The sequence below is a fragment of the Rhagoletis zephyria genome, unplaced genomic scaffold (assembly GCF_001687245.7).
Source record: "Rhagoletis zephyria isolate East Lansing unplaced genomic scaffold, Rhagoletis_zephyria_1.1 Rzeph_scaffold_00078, whole genome shotgun sequence".
NCBI lineage: Eukaryota > Metazoa > Arthropoda > Insecta > Diptera > Tephritidae > Rhagoletis > Rhagoletis zephyria.
This window is the reverse complement of record NW_016157162.1, coordinates 495,050-512,719: the sequence shown is the minus strand read 5'-3', so window position 1 is coordinate 512,719 and position 17,670 is coordinate 495,050. Positions and strand designations below refer to the sequence as shown.

Genomic DNA, 17,670 nt, shown 5'->3' with positions numbered 1-17,670 from the left:
TAGTGTTTGGCCGAGCTTCTCCTCCCCCTTGTGGCGTGCGCCTTGATGTTGTCACACAAAGCGGAGGGACCTACAGTTTTACGCCGACTCCGAACGGCGATTGTATTTTTATGAGAAGCTGTTTTTCATATCAGAAATACACTCGGAGGTTTGCCATCAGTGTGACCGCGGGCTTATGAAAAATTGTAGCAGAAAAGAGACTTAAAATGTATCAATATGTATTACTTTTTTTCATTTAAGTATCAAAGCATCAATATGGAATAAAACCAATAATTTTTATTAAAAATCATTTTCCAAAACAATTTAACATGTATTGCACGAGCAAGTTGAAATTATTTCCCGAGCGCGATTTGCGCAATTTCAGATGCAGTTACAACTTGCAATTTTTATTGCCTACCAACTGTTGTGTGTGGGCACTTTGATGTCTAGATATGTATAAGCATTTGCCGCATGACGCCGCCAGGCAGCATTCTCTCAATTTCGGTGTTAAAAAACATTTAAATCTTAAACAAACTTACTGAATAACTTCCTAAAACGTTGTCATAAATAATCCAGTAGGGAACAGATCCTTATTTTGATTTAATATTAATATTTCATAGATATAACCACCAGCACGCTTTCTATCAAGTGAAAATATGGCTGTCAAACTATCAAATTGCCTGCAATAGATGTCAAGCAATAAGGCGGTATCCATTGGAGATGTATTTTGTGACATGGTTATCACGACATTGGTGTTTTCCTGTGGAAACAGGGCCTTACCGAGCACCGAATTGCCGAGTACCAAGCTCTAATTTTTATTATTGAACATAGCGAATATAAAAAAATGCAGCGCTATAATACTGTTCGTTTGTTCACATTTGGACGTTTTTCGACATGGACCATGAATCACAATACATGAAAGGTTCGTTCAGAGAACGACAATGAACTTTTGGATGTACGTTGCCACAGGTATACGACATGTTTTTTAATGCATAAAAATTTACAGATTTTTTTCATTTGTATTTGGAAAAGTATCAAAATTTAAAAAAAAGTATCCCCAAATTCATCGAAAAATGCATCAGTTTTGATCCACTTGGATCAAAACGGTCACACTGTTTGCCATTGCCTGCCGAGGGACGACCGCTGTTAAGAAAAAACCGTTTTCTATATTTTTGCGATGTTGCTTTGACCAGGGCTTGAACCCAGGTGCTGCTGAGTGAAAGCGCGCACTGCTTACCACTACACCACAGCGGCCGAAATGAGTTTACAAATATTTAAACGTAAAAGTGACCCTGGGCGGAGCTTGCAACTAGTTTGCCAATAGCTTTTGAGAAGTTCTTTATGGCAGAAATTCGTTCGAGGGCTTGTATTATCTGCCGAGGGGCGGCTGATTATAGAAAAAAAACATATCCATAGCTACACTGGCCGCACAAGCCATGGTAGACCTCTGTGCGGACATAAGACTTGCTCTTTGGAAGTGCTTTTGTATCGAGGAAAACGTTGTATTGAGTTCGAAGGGGACTACTTAAATGGAACAAACATTATGATTGTAGTATGGTCGCAAGATAATTTTAGCCGTGGTTAAGTAGGATCGAGTACTTGGAACCGGATACATGGTGTATCATTGCACAACTTTTCTTAGTAACTCCACTACATAGCAATCGCGCTTTATGCTCTTCTCTTCTCTATTCAACAGTGGATTGTAGTAAAGTACCGAATTAGAAATTGTGAATATTCAACAGCTCAAACATCACATGCCAGCTAAGAATTTCAACTCAAACAAGGCATTTTCTGGATGAGAGGCCAATCGCAGGATTAAATAAACTTCTCAAACCCTTCATGCGCTCATTTTCATCCTAAGCCGAGTAAAGACGAACTTTGACGAGGACGAGGTCAGTGGAGCGATACAAATACCATTGCGTTCTTACGCACACTACGGCGTACATGGCAATGCAAAAACGAAGGCAAATAATGAGTACGAATGAGAATGTGCATTTTCTGTGCGGTTTGGAGTTGCGACGCTCGTATAAAGCTACATATGCAAGCATGCGCATTAGGGTGCTTCTTATTTTTCAACTTTCGAAAAAAATCTTAAAGAAGCAAACTAATCGCTTGTGAAGTTGTGGCTTGTCAGGGAACCAGCTGGCATGCCGACTAAATTAAAATGAGATGTTATAAAGACGATAGAAATAGAGTTTAACGAGTGGCAGAAATTTAAAAAAAAGTAAGAAAAATAAATGTAAACATTCTGTAGAATCACAAAAACAAGAAACGAATGGCAAAATAATTTTAAATATCTTTTCAATATACATAGCCCACAGCGATGCCTTAAACGAGATTGTTATTGGCAAAAAAGAGGAGAATTAAAGCCGAGAAAAAACCTACATATATGGAATCTGTAACAGAAAACTATACTATCTTCTTCGACAAACAGCAGTGAACGTTACGTTGTTTAGCTGTGCTGGAAATTAAAGTGAAGAAAATGCTTTTGCTTCGACACAACTGCGTTCTACAATGGCATAGGAGGTGGTAGCTGTATTCTTTTAGAGCAACACGCTAAAATTTATTGAAACCTTTAAAATTTGCATCGCATTTTTATATAGACAACCTTGTTCTTGGAAAGGAAATGAAGACTTCAAAGCATCTTAAAAATATATTTTACATGCAATACGAGTGGTTAATGATATTGCGGAACGAGGCTTCGCAGTAGTTGAAGAATATAATAAATTTATTACAGCAAAAGTACCCTGATACAAATAAATCTACATTGTTAGCATATAGTACTTATCTTTTGTTGCAATAATTGTTTAATTTAAGTCACACTAACAAATACTTTTATGTTGCCAGTCCCTCGCGAATTTCCCAAGACCTCATTCATAAAAAATAAAATAGATTTAACGAGCTTTATACAGGCAGGTTCTGCAAATCACTTACGAGTGAATTTCAACCCCTATCAATTTGAATTCAACGCGAATTTGATTGAGATTCACTCAGAAGTGAATTGCAGAACCTGCCTGTATAAAGTGAAATTTTCATAGAAATTTTCGTTTTATAAAGCATTAAAAATCTCACTTATTTTTTATGAATGTGGGTGTTAGTTAATAGTATTTCGAAGATTTTTACCCCTACCCCTAATTATTACTTAACGTTTTTTGATGTCTTACAACAGAATAAAAGTATGACACGTGACAAACGGTAAACAAAAATTTGTTAGGTCAAATAAGAAGCACCCTAATGTACTATATGTAGATGGAAAAAATGTACACGATGCGATGCTAGACGGACACGACTTGGCCTAACTAACACTCAATACTGAGACAACAACTGAGTCGATGCAGAACCGGGAACGCGTACGGATGTATACTCGCAACGACGTGACCAGCATTGCAGATTTAACTCATAGAGCAATAGGAGTATAAATAAATAATAAACATAAACATAATAAACATACATATTAAAAATAATGAAGAAATATATAAAAATATGTACATAAGTATTTGTGCTTGAGAGTGTAGAGGGAAGTTTAATTTACGAAAGCTGAATGGAAAATGCGAAGGGATGCTAAAACAAACAACGCATATTAAATAGATATATGTATGTATGTAGTATAATAAAAACATAAAAAGTGTCGCACGAACAGGGCTTAAATTGTGAAAATTGCAAAAAGCACGCAAGAAAACTATGAAAAAACGGGACCTTCAACTAAGTAAAAAAAATTACTAAATACCAGACAACAAGTGCCCGCGAATGAGGCTAAGTTGACGAAAAAAAAAACTGTGAAGTAAATACATTTAATTTAGGTGAAGTGTATAATTTTTCATATTTTCCCTACATATATTACAGAAGGTAGGAAACACCGTTAGTCGCTCGCAAATACATACATTTTTGTGCATAATAGTGAGTAGGGGGAAAAAGTACTTAGCTGGTTATGAAAAAGGAGTGTAATAAACATTTCATACACGCAGAATTTGGCTTGAATAAGTCAGGTGCCTTTGCTTTGTTTAAACAAAACTGCACACACACGCGAACACATACGAATATACATACTTAGAACAGATACTGAATACAACGAGTGGATTTAAGCGAGGAGGATTGACGAGGAACGTGAAATACAAACTAAGTGAAACGACAACGGTAAAGAAAGTGCGACCAACAGAAATAGCAATCTCAAAAGCAGCAGCAACAGCAGCACCAGCGACTGAGCAGCAACAGTCGCAGTAGAGCTGCTCCTTCTTAATTAAGGCTGGTAATATTCGTCGCATGCACTACTCCTCAAACAAAACACACATCTCCACTTAGCATACAAGCACACGCAACCATACACACACATCCATACATACAGCTGTGTGCGCACTCAAAGCCACCAACCAAATTGAATAGGCTTTTAGGCGCAGTGACGGCCAGGCGGCAGAAGTAAAAGTACATAGCAGCAGTGTAGGCGCTGACAACAGTAATTCCAGAATCCTCGTTGAATTACGCTTCCGCTGGCTTTTGGCTGATTCGACTGGCGGCTGGAGAACGACAGCTTATTGGCTCATTTTAAAGCACCTACAAGCCAGCTGAGACCGCCGCGGCACAAAGTAGGCATTGAATTGGCGAGACAGCAAACCCCCTGCGGCTTGTATGCGCTTACGTGATACCAATAGATACATACATACATATACAGAGACACACACATACAAACCTATTTGTACTAAAATTTGTGTTGAGTTGAAGGATTTTTTTGCTCCCTCCTGTGAGTAGTGATAGTGGCGGTAGAGCAGCCGTCAGTCAGCATACAGCACATAGTTGGTGTTTGTTGTTGCGTCAAGCGATTGACTGCAGTGCAGCAGAATTAAACAAACATTGACACACAAGCACGCGCACACACAAGAAATAAAGATCAAAATTTGACGTGTGTTTGGCTGCAGATTTCACAGCAAAAAAGAAAAGGCAAAAGGCTGTGCATAGCAGTGCCAAAATCGTTGACGCCGCTTTGAACTTCGATCCATAGACAGTGTGCAGAGCCAACAAGGTCTCTCGCAGCGTCATTCAGCGGCAGTTGCCAATTAGACGCCTACCGGTGCAAGCGCCTAAGAAAAGCTGTGAGTGGGGAAAGTTTGTGAAGAAATAAGGAATCCACTCAAATGAGTTAGCTGAAAATTGCATGCCGAAGGTAGCCACCAAGACCAAGAGTACACTGTCTCGGTTACATACATATGTACGTAGTAGCAGCACGAAGTTTTCGCATTGATTGTTGCACGCCGAAAGCTTAAAAAAAGAAGTAAGAAAAATCAACGAAAAAATTTCCAAAAAAAAAAAAAAAATTAAGCCGAGATAATCGCAATATACCGAACGCATTTTACGTACATAACTACATACACAGGGTCCACCCAGCCGTCTTGCACGCCCACACTTCAGCCCATAGTGCAGTGCTGCTAAGAACACGTTTCGTTCGGTGGCTGACCTACGTTCGCGTGCACCCAAACAACCAAAGTGCTACAACAAAGCATTCAAAAAAACAGCAAGCGAGTAGTAAACAAACGCAACACAGCAACAACAACAACAACAACAATAGCAACAGCAGCGGCAGCAATAAAAACAAAAACAACAACTACAATCGGAATCGTCCGCATCCGACGCGTTTCGTGCAGCAGCGACTGACATCATCAGCCGCATCGTACCCAACGTCCTTAACGTCGTCTTTCGCATCGCCATCGTCATCGTCTGCATCTCAAGATGACCACAGATTTGCTGTTCCCGAAAATTTCGGATTGCTCATACGTCTCGTGTTACTGGTGAGTACCCACAAATCCATATGCTATACATATATACATATATTCTACATAGCGAAATTATATATTATATAAAACCGAATTAATATAAACATACCGCAGCGATATGAATAAAATTTATCTACGAGTATGTTATGCCTGTCTGTTGAACTTATTGCTTTGCTAAATTGCATTGTTTGTATAGTCAGCTGCGTGTGAGTGCACACTAGGAATGTAAACCCCGGGATTCCGGCCTTTTTTGGTCCCGAAAATCCCGGGATTCCTAGCAAATATGCACGGGATTTTCGAGGTATTCTTGACCACTATTGAATATATTTTTTTATTTAATAATTAATATTTTTGTATAAATGTCTAGCTCATTATACATATAACACCGTGCGATAGTAAATTTTACACACAAAAATCAATATATTCGCGAAACCATGGGCCAAATATAGTAAAAGTGCGTTTTTAGTTTTTCACTCTGACGTCAGTGATTCAAAAATGATTTAAAAAATTCAGTGAAATGTGTGAATGTATTTAATCAGATTCAAGTTTTTGGTACATAAGGACTGGTAAGTATTGAAAATGTCCTTTTAAAATTTTATCCTTGAAATTTCACGATATTAGTTTTTGAAAAAATTATATGTTAAGGACTTATATAAACTCGATAACATCCTCGGATTGCGACCTTCTAACTTTATCAGCTTAACAAATTACCTATTCGGCCTTCTGCATCCGAAAAATTTTTAGGTTTTTTAATTCTAAAGAAGTTGTATCTCTCATTTGGTACCCATATTTTTATTTTACATTGCATTGAATTTTTTAAATAATTTTTGGAATTAATCACATCTTTGAATTTACAAAGTCCTTTAAAATATATCTTGACATAAGAGAGAAAAAATAAAAATGCCACTTTAAATAAAAATGTAGGTTTCAAACTCATTTATTTATTGTTATCTATTATGGTAGACAAGATATAAGCAATTTATTCGGATTTAAGTTGTTGAAAAGTAATGAATAACTAAAACCCGGGATCCGGGATAGCGACATCCCGAAAATCGTAAAAAGTGAAAAAATTAACATCCCTAGTGCACGCACACACCCACCATATACATATGTATGTACGCATATTTGTGCTATTCTCCATATATTGCATACTTTTCGGCGTTTACTCGGTTTTCACTACTCTAAACTCATACATTTTATGTATTTTAGTTATTTATTTGCATTTATTTTGTATCTTTTAATTTCTTCTTGCATACACTCCCATGCACTTGAATAGGTACAGAGCTTTTTCGGTTTTTTCTGGGTTATTTTTTTTTGTATTTAACTTCTACTAATTTTTAATTAAAATACAGTTTATCCTTTACGAAAAACCACAGTATATACAGTAACAAACCTTTTCGCAGTTTTTCACCAATTGGTCCCCGAGGAGTACTTTTGGGTTGTGTGCAACGTTTTCGTTTTGCGCGCACGGCAACACTTACTGTGGGGAATTTCGCCTCATGATTAGAAAAAGTTCTTTTCGAGGATAAAATATATATAATTGTGTTGTTTATGAACAAAATGTAGGTTAAATATAATATTAATGCTTAATTGAGAACAATATCAATAGTAAAGTACATAATTATTGCTTGTCTTTCTTTAAACTGGAAACTCAAATCGTAATTGTAGCCCTGAATGGAGTTTTCATAAATGAAAGTTTAAAATCAATAAAATATCCATTGTAAGATTATATTTTTATGAAAACCGTAAATTTTGTGAATTTATCAAGGAAAATTCTAAATTTCCGAATATATTTCAGTCATTATTCCAAAACAAAAAACAGATTTGTAGTTATAGAGACTCCAAAGCCTGCCAGCGCATCCGCCCAGAGAGCGCATTAAGCACACCCAAGTTTGACCGACCATTACCCGGAGCTCCTCAAAAATAATAATAGTAATTGCTATGAATGGCTACCGTATAAACTCAGGACACGCATTTTCTTGGATACTCCGAAGGTTAAGGTGGTCATAAGTTCAGCCAGCGAATTCAATGGTCCATTACCCGGAGCTGCTCCAACATGATGAGGAGATTTTAGTGAGGCTCAGTTGCCACTGCCTCTGGATATACACTGGTTATCGGAATATTGCAAAATAAATAGCAATTATCTCTTAAAATTATAAGAAAAGTGTTTGTTTACAAAATTACCTGTGCCACTCTGCCATAGTACGTTTGTTGCTCTCTTTCATACCACAGTAAATTTGTATGCAACTCTGAATCGGCAAAATTCATGCTCCTTCTCATTATCAACCCTGATCAGATTTTACCCCCGAGGAGTACTCAAAAAGGTTTATTACTGTATATACTGTGCGAAAAACCATGTGAACGCAAGTTTCAAAATAAATATGTATGTATGTAGAAAAGTAAAAAAAAAGAACACTGGTTTACACCAAAAATGTTCTGTGGATGCCACTATCTTATTCCTATGTAGAATTATTCGGTGATTCCGAAAATGGAGTTAATTGTTTTTTCTATGGATACCTTTTCAAGATATGTGTTTTCAATTTACCGTTATTGGTTCCTTTTAATCACGTATATCTAACGAACCAATCTTAATATAAAAATACGGCAAATGAAAGCAGTTTATACATCACTTTCCGATAGGACTTATAGTTTCTGACAAATTAATTAATTATTCCATTTTTTTTGTTAATTTTTTATGAAAAATAAATAAAAAAATCAAACTTTAACGGAAGAAAAATTTAAAAAATAACAGGTTCTGAGCCAAATTTGTGCTAAAGCCTGTTCTGTTACAAAAAAAAAAAAAATCAAATTACTAATGGTCAAATGAAAATACGCAACGATTTTTTTTATGAAAAATGAACAGGAAAGAAAGTTACTCATTCGCCACGTACACCTGAGTAACACGCTTTTTTCATTAGCTTTGATTTGACGTATGTATCTCCATTTAGGATTGTTAATTTGGTTCGTAAGATATGCGTGATTAAGTGAAACCACTTTTTGTTTTGAGCTGAATAACGGTAAATTGAAAATATCTCGAAAACGTATCCACAGAAAAAAAATTACTCGGTTTTCGGAATCACCGGACGATTCTATATAGATATTGGATAGTGGCGTCTGGAGAACGAAAACCAAACTATAATTTTGGATCCAGTGTAATATATAAAATTGTCATAAAAATTCGAACTTTTTCTCAGAGTTATTAAAATTTGTTGGAGTATGCAGCTTTCCTTATAAATAATTGGGGAAGAGCGTCAGTAAAAAAAGCGACTGAAGTGAAACTTCTCCTTTCTCACAGTTATAAGCGGATCCATGTGGAGCGGAGTGGACAGAAGTCTCGCAGGGTGCGGTTTCTCTAATTTCTAATTACCGATAAAAAACAAATTCGAATATCAAAATCTAAGCAGGCCAAGATCTTTAATTCAATAGAACGGTGCTGATCTTATGATCCTCATGAAAAAAGTTTTCGCGTATTATACATATAAACATATACATATATGCATACGTATATACTGATTTAGTTAGATAGATACGACATTTCGAATAGGTGACAACCCTAATCAAAAACTCCTTTGCTCGACAATCATTTGTAAATATATCATATACATACATATCTTTTGTATAAGTTTACTGAATTCGACCTCTCAGACAAGTGGAAACTGAACTGACGAATTAAGTTGAATTTGGTTTTTCAAACGCGTGGCAACCCTCTTAAATATAATTGTGAAATAAAGCCTTTCTGGCAATTCTCTTCGAACTATTTTCAAACCTAAACCTTTTTACATGTGTAGCTCATTTACCTAATTGCGTTAATTTAAATTGAATTTGATTGTTAAAGAAAAGGCAACCCTCCTATATGTAGTTAAGAGATTCAATAATTTGCATTTAATTTTATGTTGACACCTAAGTTTTAAAAAAAGCAAAGACGGCGCAGAAATGATGACAATAACTAAACATGTCTTTGCATGTTATATTCGTATTTTTTGTATAATAATGAACAGTTACCTTAACCTTAATCTCAATCTCGATCATAATTGTATTCTTAATCTTAATCGTGATAAATCATCACCTTCTTCTGGCGGAATTAAAGCCCAACGAGCGTGTTAATTTTTCATTCTTTGCATTTATTACCAATCGAAGTTGCAAATAAGTTTCACTTCAAAAATCGTCAGAAATCAAATTTTTATGCTTACTATACACGAGGCAACCGTTGAAGCAACCAGTGCATGCTGCTTCGACCGTTGCCGCAACCGTCACCCGAAAATCAAATTATTTTGATATTTTGTGTTGGTTGTCCAGTCGGTTACCTTGTGCATATTGTTGTTTATTGATTCTACTGGCTTAGTTTGTTGAAAACATGTCAGCTGAAAAGGAGATTTTGTAGCAAACGAAATTTTCTTCCGCATGTTCATTTCATAGCAGACTGAACACTACAGAGGTTGCCGTATTGGTTGCCTCCAAAATGTATTTAACAAAGTGTGATTGAATTTGATATTATCCGAATAAGAACCATCCTATAAGGTCAAATTAAAAAAAAACATGAATTTTGAATTGTTTGTTTATATTTTTTTGACACTATAATACCTTAAAAGAGAGCCGCACTGAGTTGTCAATCACACATTAGTTGCGTTCCCTAACTCGCAAGAATTTACAGGATTTTACCAGAAAGCGTTCCCGTACTCGGTTCTCTGGCTTCTTTTGCTTTGTGACAGTTTTACAGGTTTCAACCCGGAAAAGTTGGGGAACGCAACTATTGTTTAATACACCTTGGTTGCCTCGTGTGTATCTATTGAACAAGAAAATCAGGTTGTCTCAACACGTGGCTGCAACGGTTGCTACGTGTGCAGTCAGTATTGGAAAAATGTTTGAAATTTTACGATTTTTTTTTAAATTTTCTACAAAATTGAAATTTGCGTTTATATGTATTGATTTTCTTAGAATATTAACTGTACTTTAAGTAAAAAATAATGGAAATTAAATACAACAAAAATAACCCAGATAAAACAACGAAAAAGCATTGTCCCTATTCAAGCGCATGTGAGTGTATGTACATACATATGTACATATGTATATCCTTTCCACCAAATACATATAGTGCTTATACCAAGCATCCGTGTTTATATGTTGTATGCTAGAGCTGCCAAACTATCGATAGTCAAGTCCATCGATGTTTTACGATAGTCTTAAGGGTGACTATCGATACTATCGATAGTATCGTCGATAGTTTGACAGCTCTATTGTATGCAGTGGCAGCTAGTTAGGTGGTAGGTAGCATTTTTCGTTTGTTGCGTATTCAAATTCGCTTCGCTCATTACTCAACGCGTATGGAATTAGGTCAAACGGTCATGCTGATGCTTTGGGGGAAGAAATAGTGATTTGGCATTTTTTGTTCTATATGAAATACTTCACATATTCTTTTATGTTTTTACTATGCATTTGTTTTGTATACATACTTGCATACGGATATACATATGTATGTATGTATGTACATACGTAGGTAGGTTATGGAGAATTTCATTGAAAAATCATCTCGGTCGCATCAACTAATTTTTCTAAAGCGTTTATGGCTTGTCTTAAAAACATGGTGGTCTGGTTATGTGATATACATACATATATATGTACATACGTATGACTAACGTCAGACAGATCCATTAAAATGTATACTTAAATGATCGGAACGTCGAGCTGAGTCGATTTAGCCATGTCTGCTTGTCCGTGTATTTGAACGCAATCTAGTCCCTCTGTTTCAGAGATAACCGAACGAAATTTGGTAAGCGGGTGAACTTTTAGAATGTATTAATCATTTGGCGGAACCAAAAAAATCTGATCACTATAACATACACCTCTCATACAACTGATTGTTCAGATATGTTATAACTTCTCCATTTATGTAGCTAGGAAGATGAAATTTCGAAATTTTAACCTCTATCAACATAAAGCTTACAGTGAAAACGACAAAGATCGGGTCACTATAACCTATATCCGCCATACAACTGATTGTTCAAATATGGGGTTTTACTTTAAAACTCCTTCATTTCGACGGCTAACACTGGGAAATTTCGTGAGCTATTTTCTAAATAATCACTGATTGTTAAGATACAAGTTTTTGCAGTAGTTTATCGGTTTGAGAGTTCTTGGTGGATGAAGAGGTTGGAGAATTGCATTTATTTGATAGAAATATGAATCAAGAGGCTTATATTCAGAAAAAGATATTGGGCTATATAATTGTGATTGAAAGGCTAATTTATATTCTCGGAGGATAATGACCCGCAGCACATCAGAAGGCTTCAGGCAAATAAAAGCAATTTTTCAGAGTAGGTACTGACTGATGAATCCCTAATCCAACTAATTTATAAAATATTAAATTCCTACCAGAGATAACCTAAACGCGTCTTGAATGAGAGGATGAGCATAGAATACGCAAACAATTCGGTTTTATCAATGCTCCGCCCGAAGGAAATAACGGGTGATTTTTTTGAGGTTAGGATTTTCATGCATTAGTATTTGACAGATCACGTGGGATTTCAGACATGGTGTCAAAGAGAAAGATGCTCAGTATGCTTTGACATTTCATCATGAATAGACTTACTAACGAGCAACGCTTGCAAATCATTGAATTTTATTACCAAAATCAGTGTTCGGTTCGAAATGTGTTTCGCAAACCCAATTGCTGCGAACGGCGACGAATCGACATTTCACGGTCTTCAGCAACACTCTCAGAAACAGACGCAATATTCTCTTCTGTACGCACTGTACGCATTCGTGTGGTTGGTTTAATGTCCAATAAAGTAAACTGAGTGCGAAACTTGGTCACAATCGCATTAATTGTTTGCTCACTTGGTCGATTATGTAGACCATAAATCGGACGTAAAGCGAACCGAACACTGATTTTGGTAATAAAATTCAATGATTTGCAAGCGTTGCTCGTTAGTAAGTCTATTCATGATGAAATGTCAAAGCATACTGAGCATCTTTCTCTTTGACACCATGTCTGAAATCCCACGTGATCTGTCAAATACTAATGCATGAAAATCCTAACCTCAAAAAAATCACCCGTTATCTCCGAAAGTAATGATAGAAACACAAATTTCTTTAAGATTATTAAAGATTATCGATTGGCGCATATTTCTGCATGACTCCTTTCGTTCGAAAATTCATCACTGCAAAGCATCAGTCTCTTGTGCAACCACGGTTAAATCACGAATTGAGAATTTGTTACGTAAATTGGAGATTTCCGTCATTACTCTTGTTTGTTTATAAACTCTGAACTTTTTTGTCGGTAACGCCATATGCTATATCTAAGGTTCAAGTTACAATACGTAAAGTTTAGCTCTAGAAAATGTTGACGCATACCGAAAGCTAGAAACCATATTTGCGTACATATACGCGTACTTTTTTTTATAAACATGCCACTCTGAGCGAAATACCACAACACAAGAAAATATTTATGCCGCAGCATCATTTTTCTTCCTTTTTTGCTGACAATTTTTGGTTACAGTTTGTCATTCCTTTCGACAAATTGCGCACCGAACTATTCGAAAAGTTTGTATGTAAAATATATCCTACGACGATTCAGTGTCAAAGGGGCGTAAGACACTCTACTTTTGGGCAAAGAGCAATAAACATCCTTGCGTGGGCAATGTGGCAAGCAAAGGGGTTGGAAATGGAATGAAATTTAAGTCATTGAAACTTTAAACGACAGCGATTAATGTCCGGGAAAAATAACTACATTTAAGTGTCAACAAGATGAATTTACATACATATATACCCGTGCATACATAGTATATTTGTGAAACAGTGTTGTCGTGTGTTGTCGCTCCAAAAAGATGGGCTGACTTCAATGCCCGTAAATACTTACTGCCGTGCGAGGGCTGTGAACGTTGAAAAGAAGAGGAAAGTGTCTATATAGCACGTNAAAAAAAAAAAAAAAAAAAAAAAAATAGAAAAGCTTCTAGGGCAAGTACATAATTCGTTTGCGTAAATGCAAAATCCCTGCAGCGCCAAATGGCATCAGTGAATTTGTGAAATTGCGTTTGGCGAAAAATTTGCTTAAATGTCAAGGCGAAAACGCAGCTGCGTTGACTTTGGCATCGACATATGGTACTGTACACGTACATATATTTATGTAGAAAAAAATATATCCGCAAATATATCCATCTATACAAAGTACATGCATACATACATACATATTTAAGTACAAATGCACATAAATACTTGATACATGACAGATAATAGCTTTCAGCTTGAAGGGAAGTGAATTTATGCGCAGAATTGTAGATAATAAATTACGACTTAACTGAAATTTGACGGCCGATTATTTAGCTCTGTGTTTGTATGTATGTAGGTGTGCGAAGAAATTGAAAATGGTAGAGACAAATGCAAGTACTCACTCACATACATATGTACGTATTAAGTCAACGATAATTACTATACAATAAGCGACAAATGAAAGTGTACACCTTGTTTTAATATATATAATATTCACAATTATTTTTACGAAAACTTTCAAACTTTATATAAAATTCTCGAAAATTAAAAAAAAATTTCATCCAAATTTTCTACTTTTTATTCAGAATTTCTAGAAAATTTTCGGGTATGCAGTTTTGTAGCCCCTTCAATTTTAGTCTCATGAAGTGCAAGTTCCAACCCATTAACTACAAAACTGGTTACTCGAAAATTTTTTAGAATTTTTTGAATAAAAAGTCGAAATTTGGATGCAGTTTCTTTTGGAATTTTCGAGAACTTTACATAAAGTGTAAAACTTTAATTTACATGGTTTATATTATAGAATGAGCTATATTTTAATAAATAAATAATGCAAAAAATTTTTTAATGAAAACAATTGTGAATATTATATTAGAACAAGGGGTAAACTTTCATTTGTCGCCTAGTGTACCTGCATATTACAATATCCGCAAAAACTGATTTATTTATGAAAATCAGTGTGTGTATGGATAAATAAATAAAATTACGTTGCCTTTGGTTATCGGACTCTGTATAAATCTCGTTAATTTCCGTATTTAGGTTGCGCCTTTAGGCGTGTGACACTCAAATTAATTAAATAAATCTTTCAAGTACCGTCTTTACTTTATCTATTTCCGGCAAGACAAAATTCTATACTCGCATTGGCGTTTTAAGGCACTTTCGCACAGTGATCCAAAGCTGGAATTTATTGTTCAAAATTTTTCAGAGGGTATATTTCCACTTTTATTTCAAGCGATTTAAATTTATTTTTTTTGATAATGAAAGCTAATAAAATCAAAAGAGACCTATTGAACGTGAGTTTTGAATTTTCATTTGCTTATAAATTAAATTTTATTAAATTTTTTAGTGCATAGTGTAAATAAATGCTACATAATAAAACCTAGTTTAAAAAAAGTGAATCGTGGGGCCCACCTAAAACAAAAAAAAAAAATCCAAAAGAAAAAATTTTAATGCAAAAGAGCTCAACAAAATTGATTTTTTTTTTAGTTTTATAGAAGTTTTAGTTTTATAGCCAAATAAATTTAAGTAGTAAAGTGCAAATTTCAGCTGGCTAAGAATTCGCGTTGATATTCAACTTTTTTGCTGACGATGCTAGACATTTGCATAAAAAAAAATTATTAAAAACCAACGCAAAATTTTAGCCACTTGAAACTTGTATTTTATTGCTCTAAAATTTAACAGCGAGCCTACTGAATGTCAAAATGATGTGTTTGTAGTAAACAAGGCGAATTCATTTTACAACAAACACATCATTTTGACATTAAGGCGTACCTCGGCGAAAATTTAAATTCGCCATCAACACCACCTTGTATAAATTCGCCTTGTTGCTAGTGCAACACGGGCAAGTTGAAATATATTTCTGAAATCGATGTGTGCTCTCTCAATTGCAGTCACAGCTTGCAACTTTTATTTCTGAAAATTATTTCCGAAATGTGACAGAAAGGTCTTTCTGGCTATTGAAACATCGAAATAAAATTTTTCTTTCTCAATTTGACAGCGAATTGCATGGAAAAGTTGGAAATATTGCCACGTCTGACACGTCTTAACTCTCTGAGCAAAGTAAGAAACCAAGATAAGGCTCTAAGAAACTATCGCTGACTATTTACTGAATTGCTATGTGTATAAAGTGGACATTCGAGATTTCTGGAAAACTTAGTTTGCTCTAAATAGCAGTTCAAAGCCAATCAGCAGTGAAAGACTTTGTGACCAGCTTTTAAATGACTTTTAACTATTTATGAATTCACTCTTTTTTCGTTTCCACATAAATTTGGCTTTTTGTGATTCACGTAGGCATCAATCAGCAATATTTTTCTTATTTTGCTATTTTTCCTTCTCTATTAAAAAAAAATGCCTACGACGATATATGTATGTAGGGTGGTCCTTAAAATGTCAACATCTAAATTTTGTATGGGGCACTTCATTTTATTCTACGTACAAAACAAAGACACTTGAAAATTTCAAATTAAAAAAAATTTAATGTAAAAAAATGGCAACAATTCGATAAAATTGTGACCTTGGTCAGCTATAACTCAGCGTATTGAAACTTATTCATGTAAATTCATAGACTCACTGAGTTATAGCTGGTCAAAGTCAAAATTTTGTCGAATTTCTTTTCGAATTTTAAAAGAAATTGAAATTTTTTCAAACCCTGTTACCGACCTCCAAAAATTTGTTAAAAATTTGGAAATTTTCCTGCATGTCTTTATATTGCATGTATGTGAATATTAATATCTATGAATGTGTACCTGGTATAAATACCACAGAAAACGACAGTTTTAAAAGTTGCATACGTATTTGCATACAAACGTTTGTATATATATATATATATATACACGCAATATTTTAATGAAATATGTATTGAGCCTTTCCTGCAACACGAGTCATTTGAGCATGAAATATAAGTATTGTAGACACTTGAATTAATATCTAGAGCATTTTGTTTATTTTTTTCTCATTTTGTGCCATTGAGTTTTTGTATAGCAAATGAGGAGCTGGAGGATTCTGCTGTCACAAGAGAGATAGAGCTTTTGAATGAACAAAACATAAATTTTCATGAGACTCATATACATACATATGTATGTATGTACATACCCACTAGAACTTGAAGGGAGATCTCCCATTGTGAGGAATAAAAGAGTACTCCTTTTGGCCTGATTNCTTATTGCTCGTTCGGGAGGAATATGGGATGTTTTCTATGTGCACTCCCTTGTTGTCTTTTTGGGAGGTTTCTGGGAGGTAACTATGAGAGTACTCCCGTATTGCTATATTAGGAGGTTTGTGGGATGATAATTCTGTGTGTGCTCCCCGATTGCTCGTTTAGGAGGTAAAAGGGATTACTCCCCCTCCTAGGACATCCAATGTTAAAGGGAGTATAAAAAATTACATGCTTATACACAGAAGCATAGGGAGCAATGGGGAGTATTCGTATACTCCCAAGGGAGTACTCACCGAGCAATCGTACGATGCTCCCAAGTTCTACTGGGTAGTTCTGTGTGAAATTCTACAGTACATGTCTATGTATGTGCATTTGGTGTGCGTGGTCTGCTGTGAGTTGATATGCATTTATCCTACGCATAGAAGATATTTAATTCTTAGATATGTTTAAATTGAAAATTATATTAAAATTAGCAAACATATACACTTTTGAAAACATATACACAGTGAAGAAGCAAGGCAAAGCCTCGGATGAGACCCCCCCTTATGATGACGACCACGGCAAATGTTTAAAGGACTACGATTTGAGGGCATGCACCTGGAATGTCCGGACCCTTAATGGGGAAGGTGCCTCTGCCCGGCTGGTTGATGTCCTCGTAAGGACAAAAGCTGACATCACCGCCATCCAAGAAATGCGTTGGACGGGGCAAGGCAAAGAATGTCTGGGGCCTTGCGACGTCTACTACAGCTGCCATGTAAAGGAGCGCAAATTCGGAGTTGGATTTGTGGTGGG

General features: G+C 35.5%; 1 protein-coding gene across 3 annotated transcripts in view; it reads left to right on the top strand.

The window, feature by feature from the left end:
* Positions 1-5,328: 5,328 nt before the first annotated feature.
* The window catches only part of tun (N-terminal glutamine amidase tungus), a 57,899-nt gene continuing 45,557 nt past the window's right edge, over positions 5,329-17,670 (top strand). For all 3 annotated transcript variants that reach the window (XM_017629083.1, XM_017629091.1, XM_017629076.1), the window contains exon 1: positions 5,329-5,756. In XM_017629083.1, the coding sequence (XP_017484572.1) occupies positions 5,698-5,756 (59 nt within the window). In that variant the 5' untranslated portion in view covers positions 5,329-5,697. The remainder of the gene's footprint in view (positions 5,757-17,670) is intronic.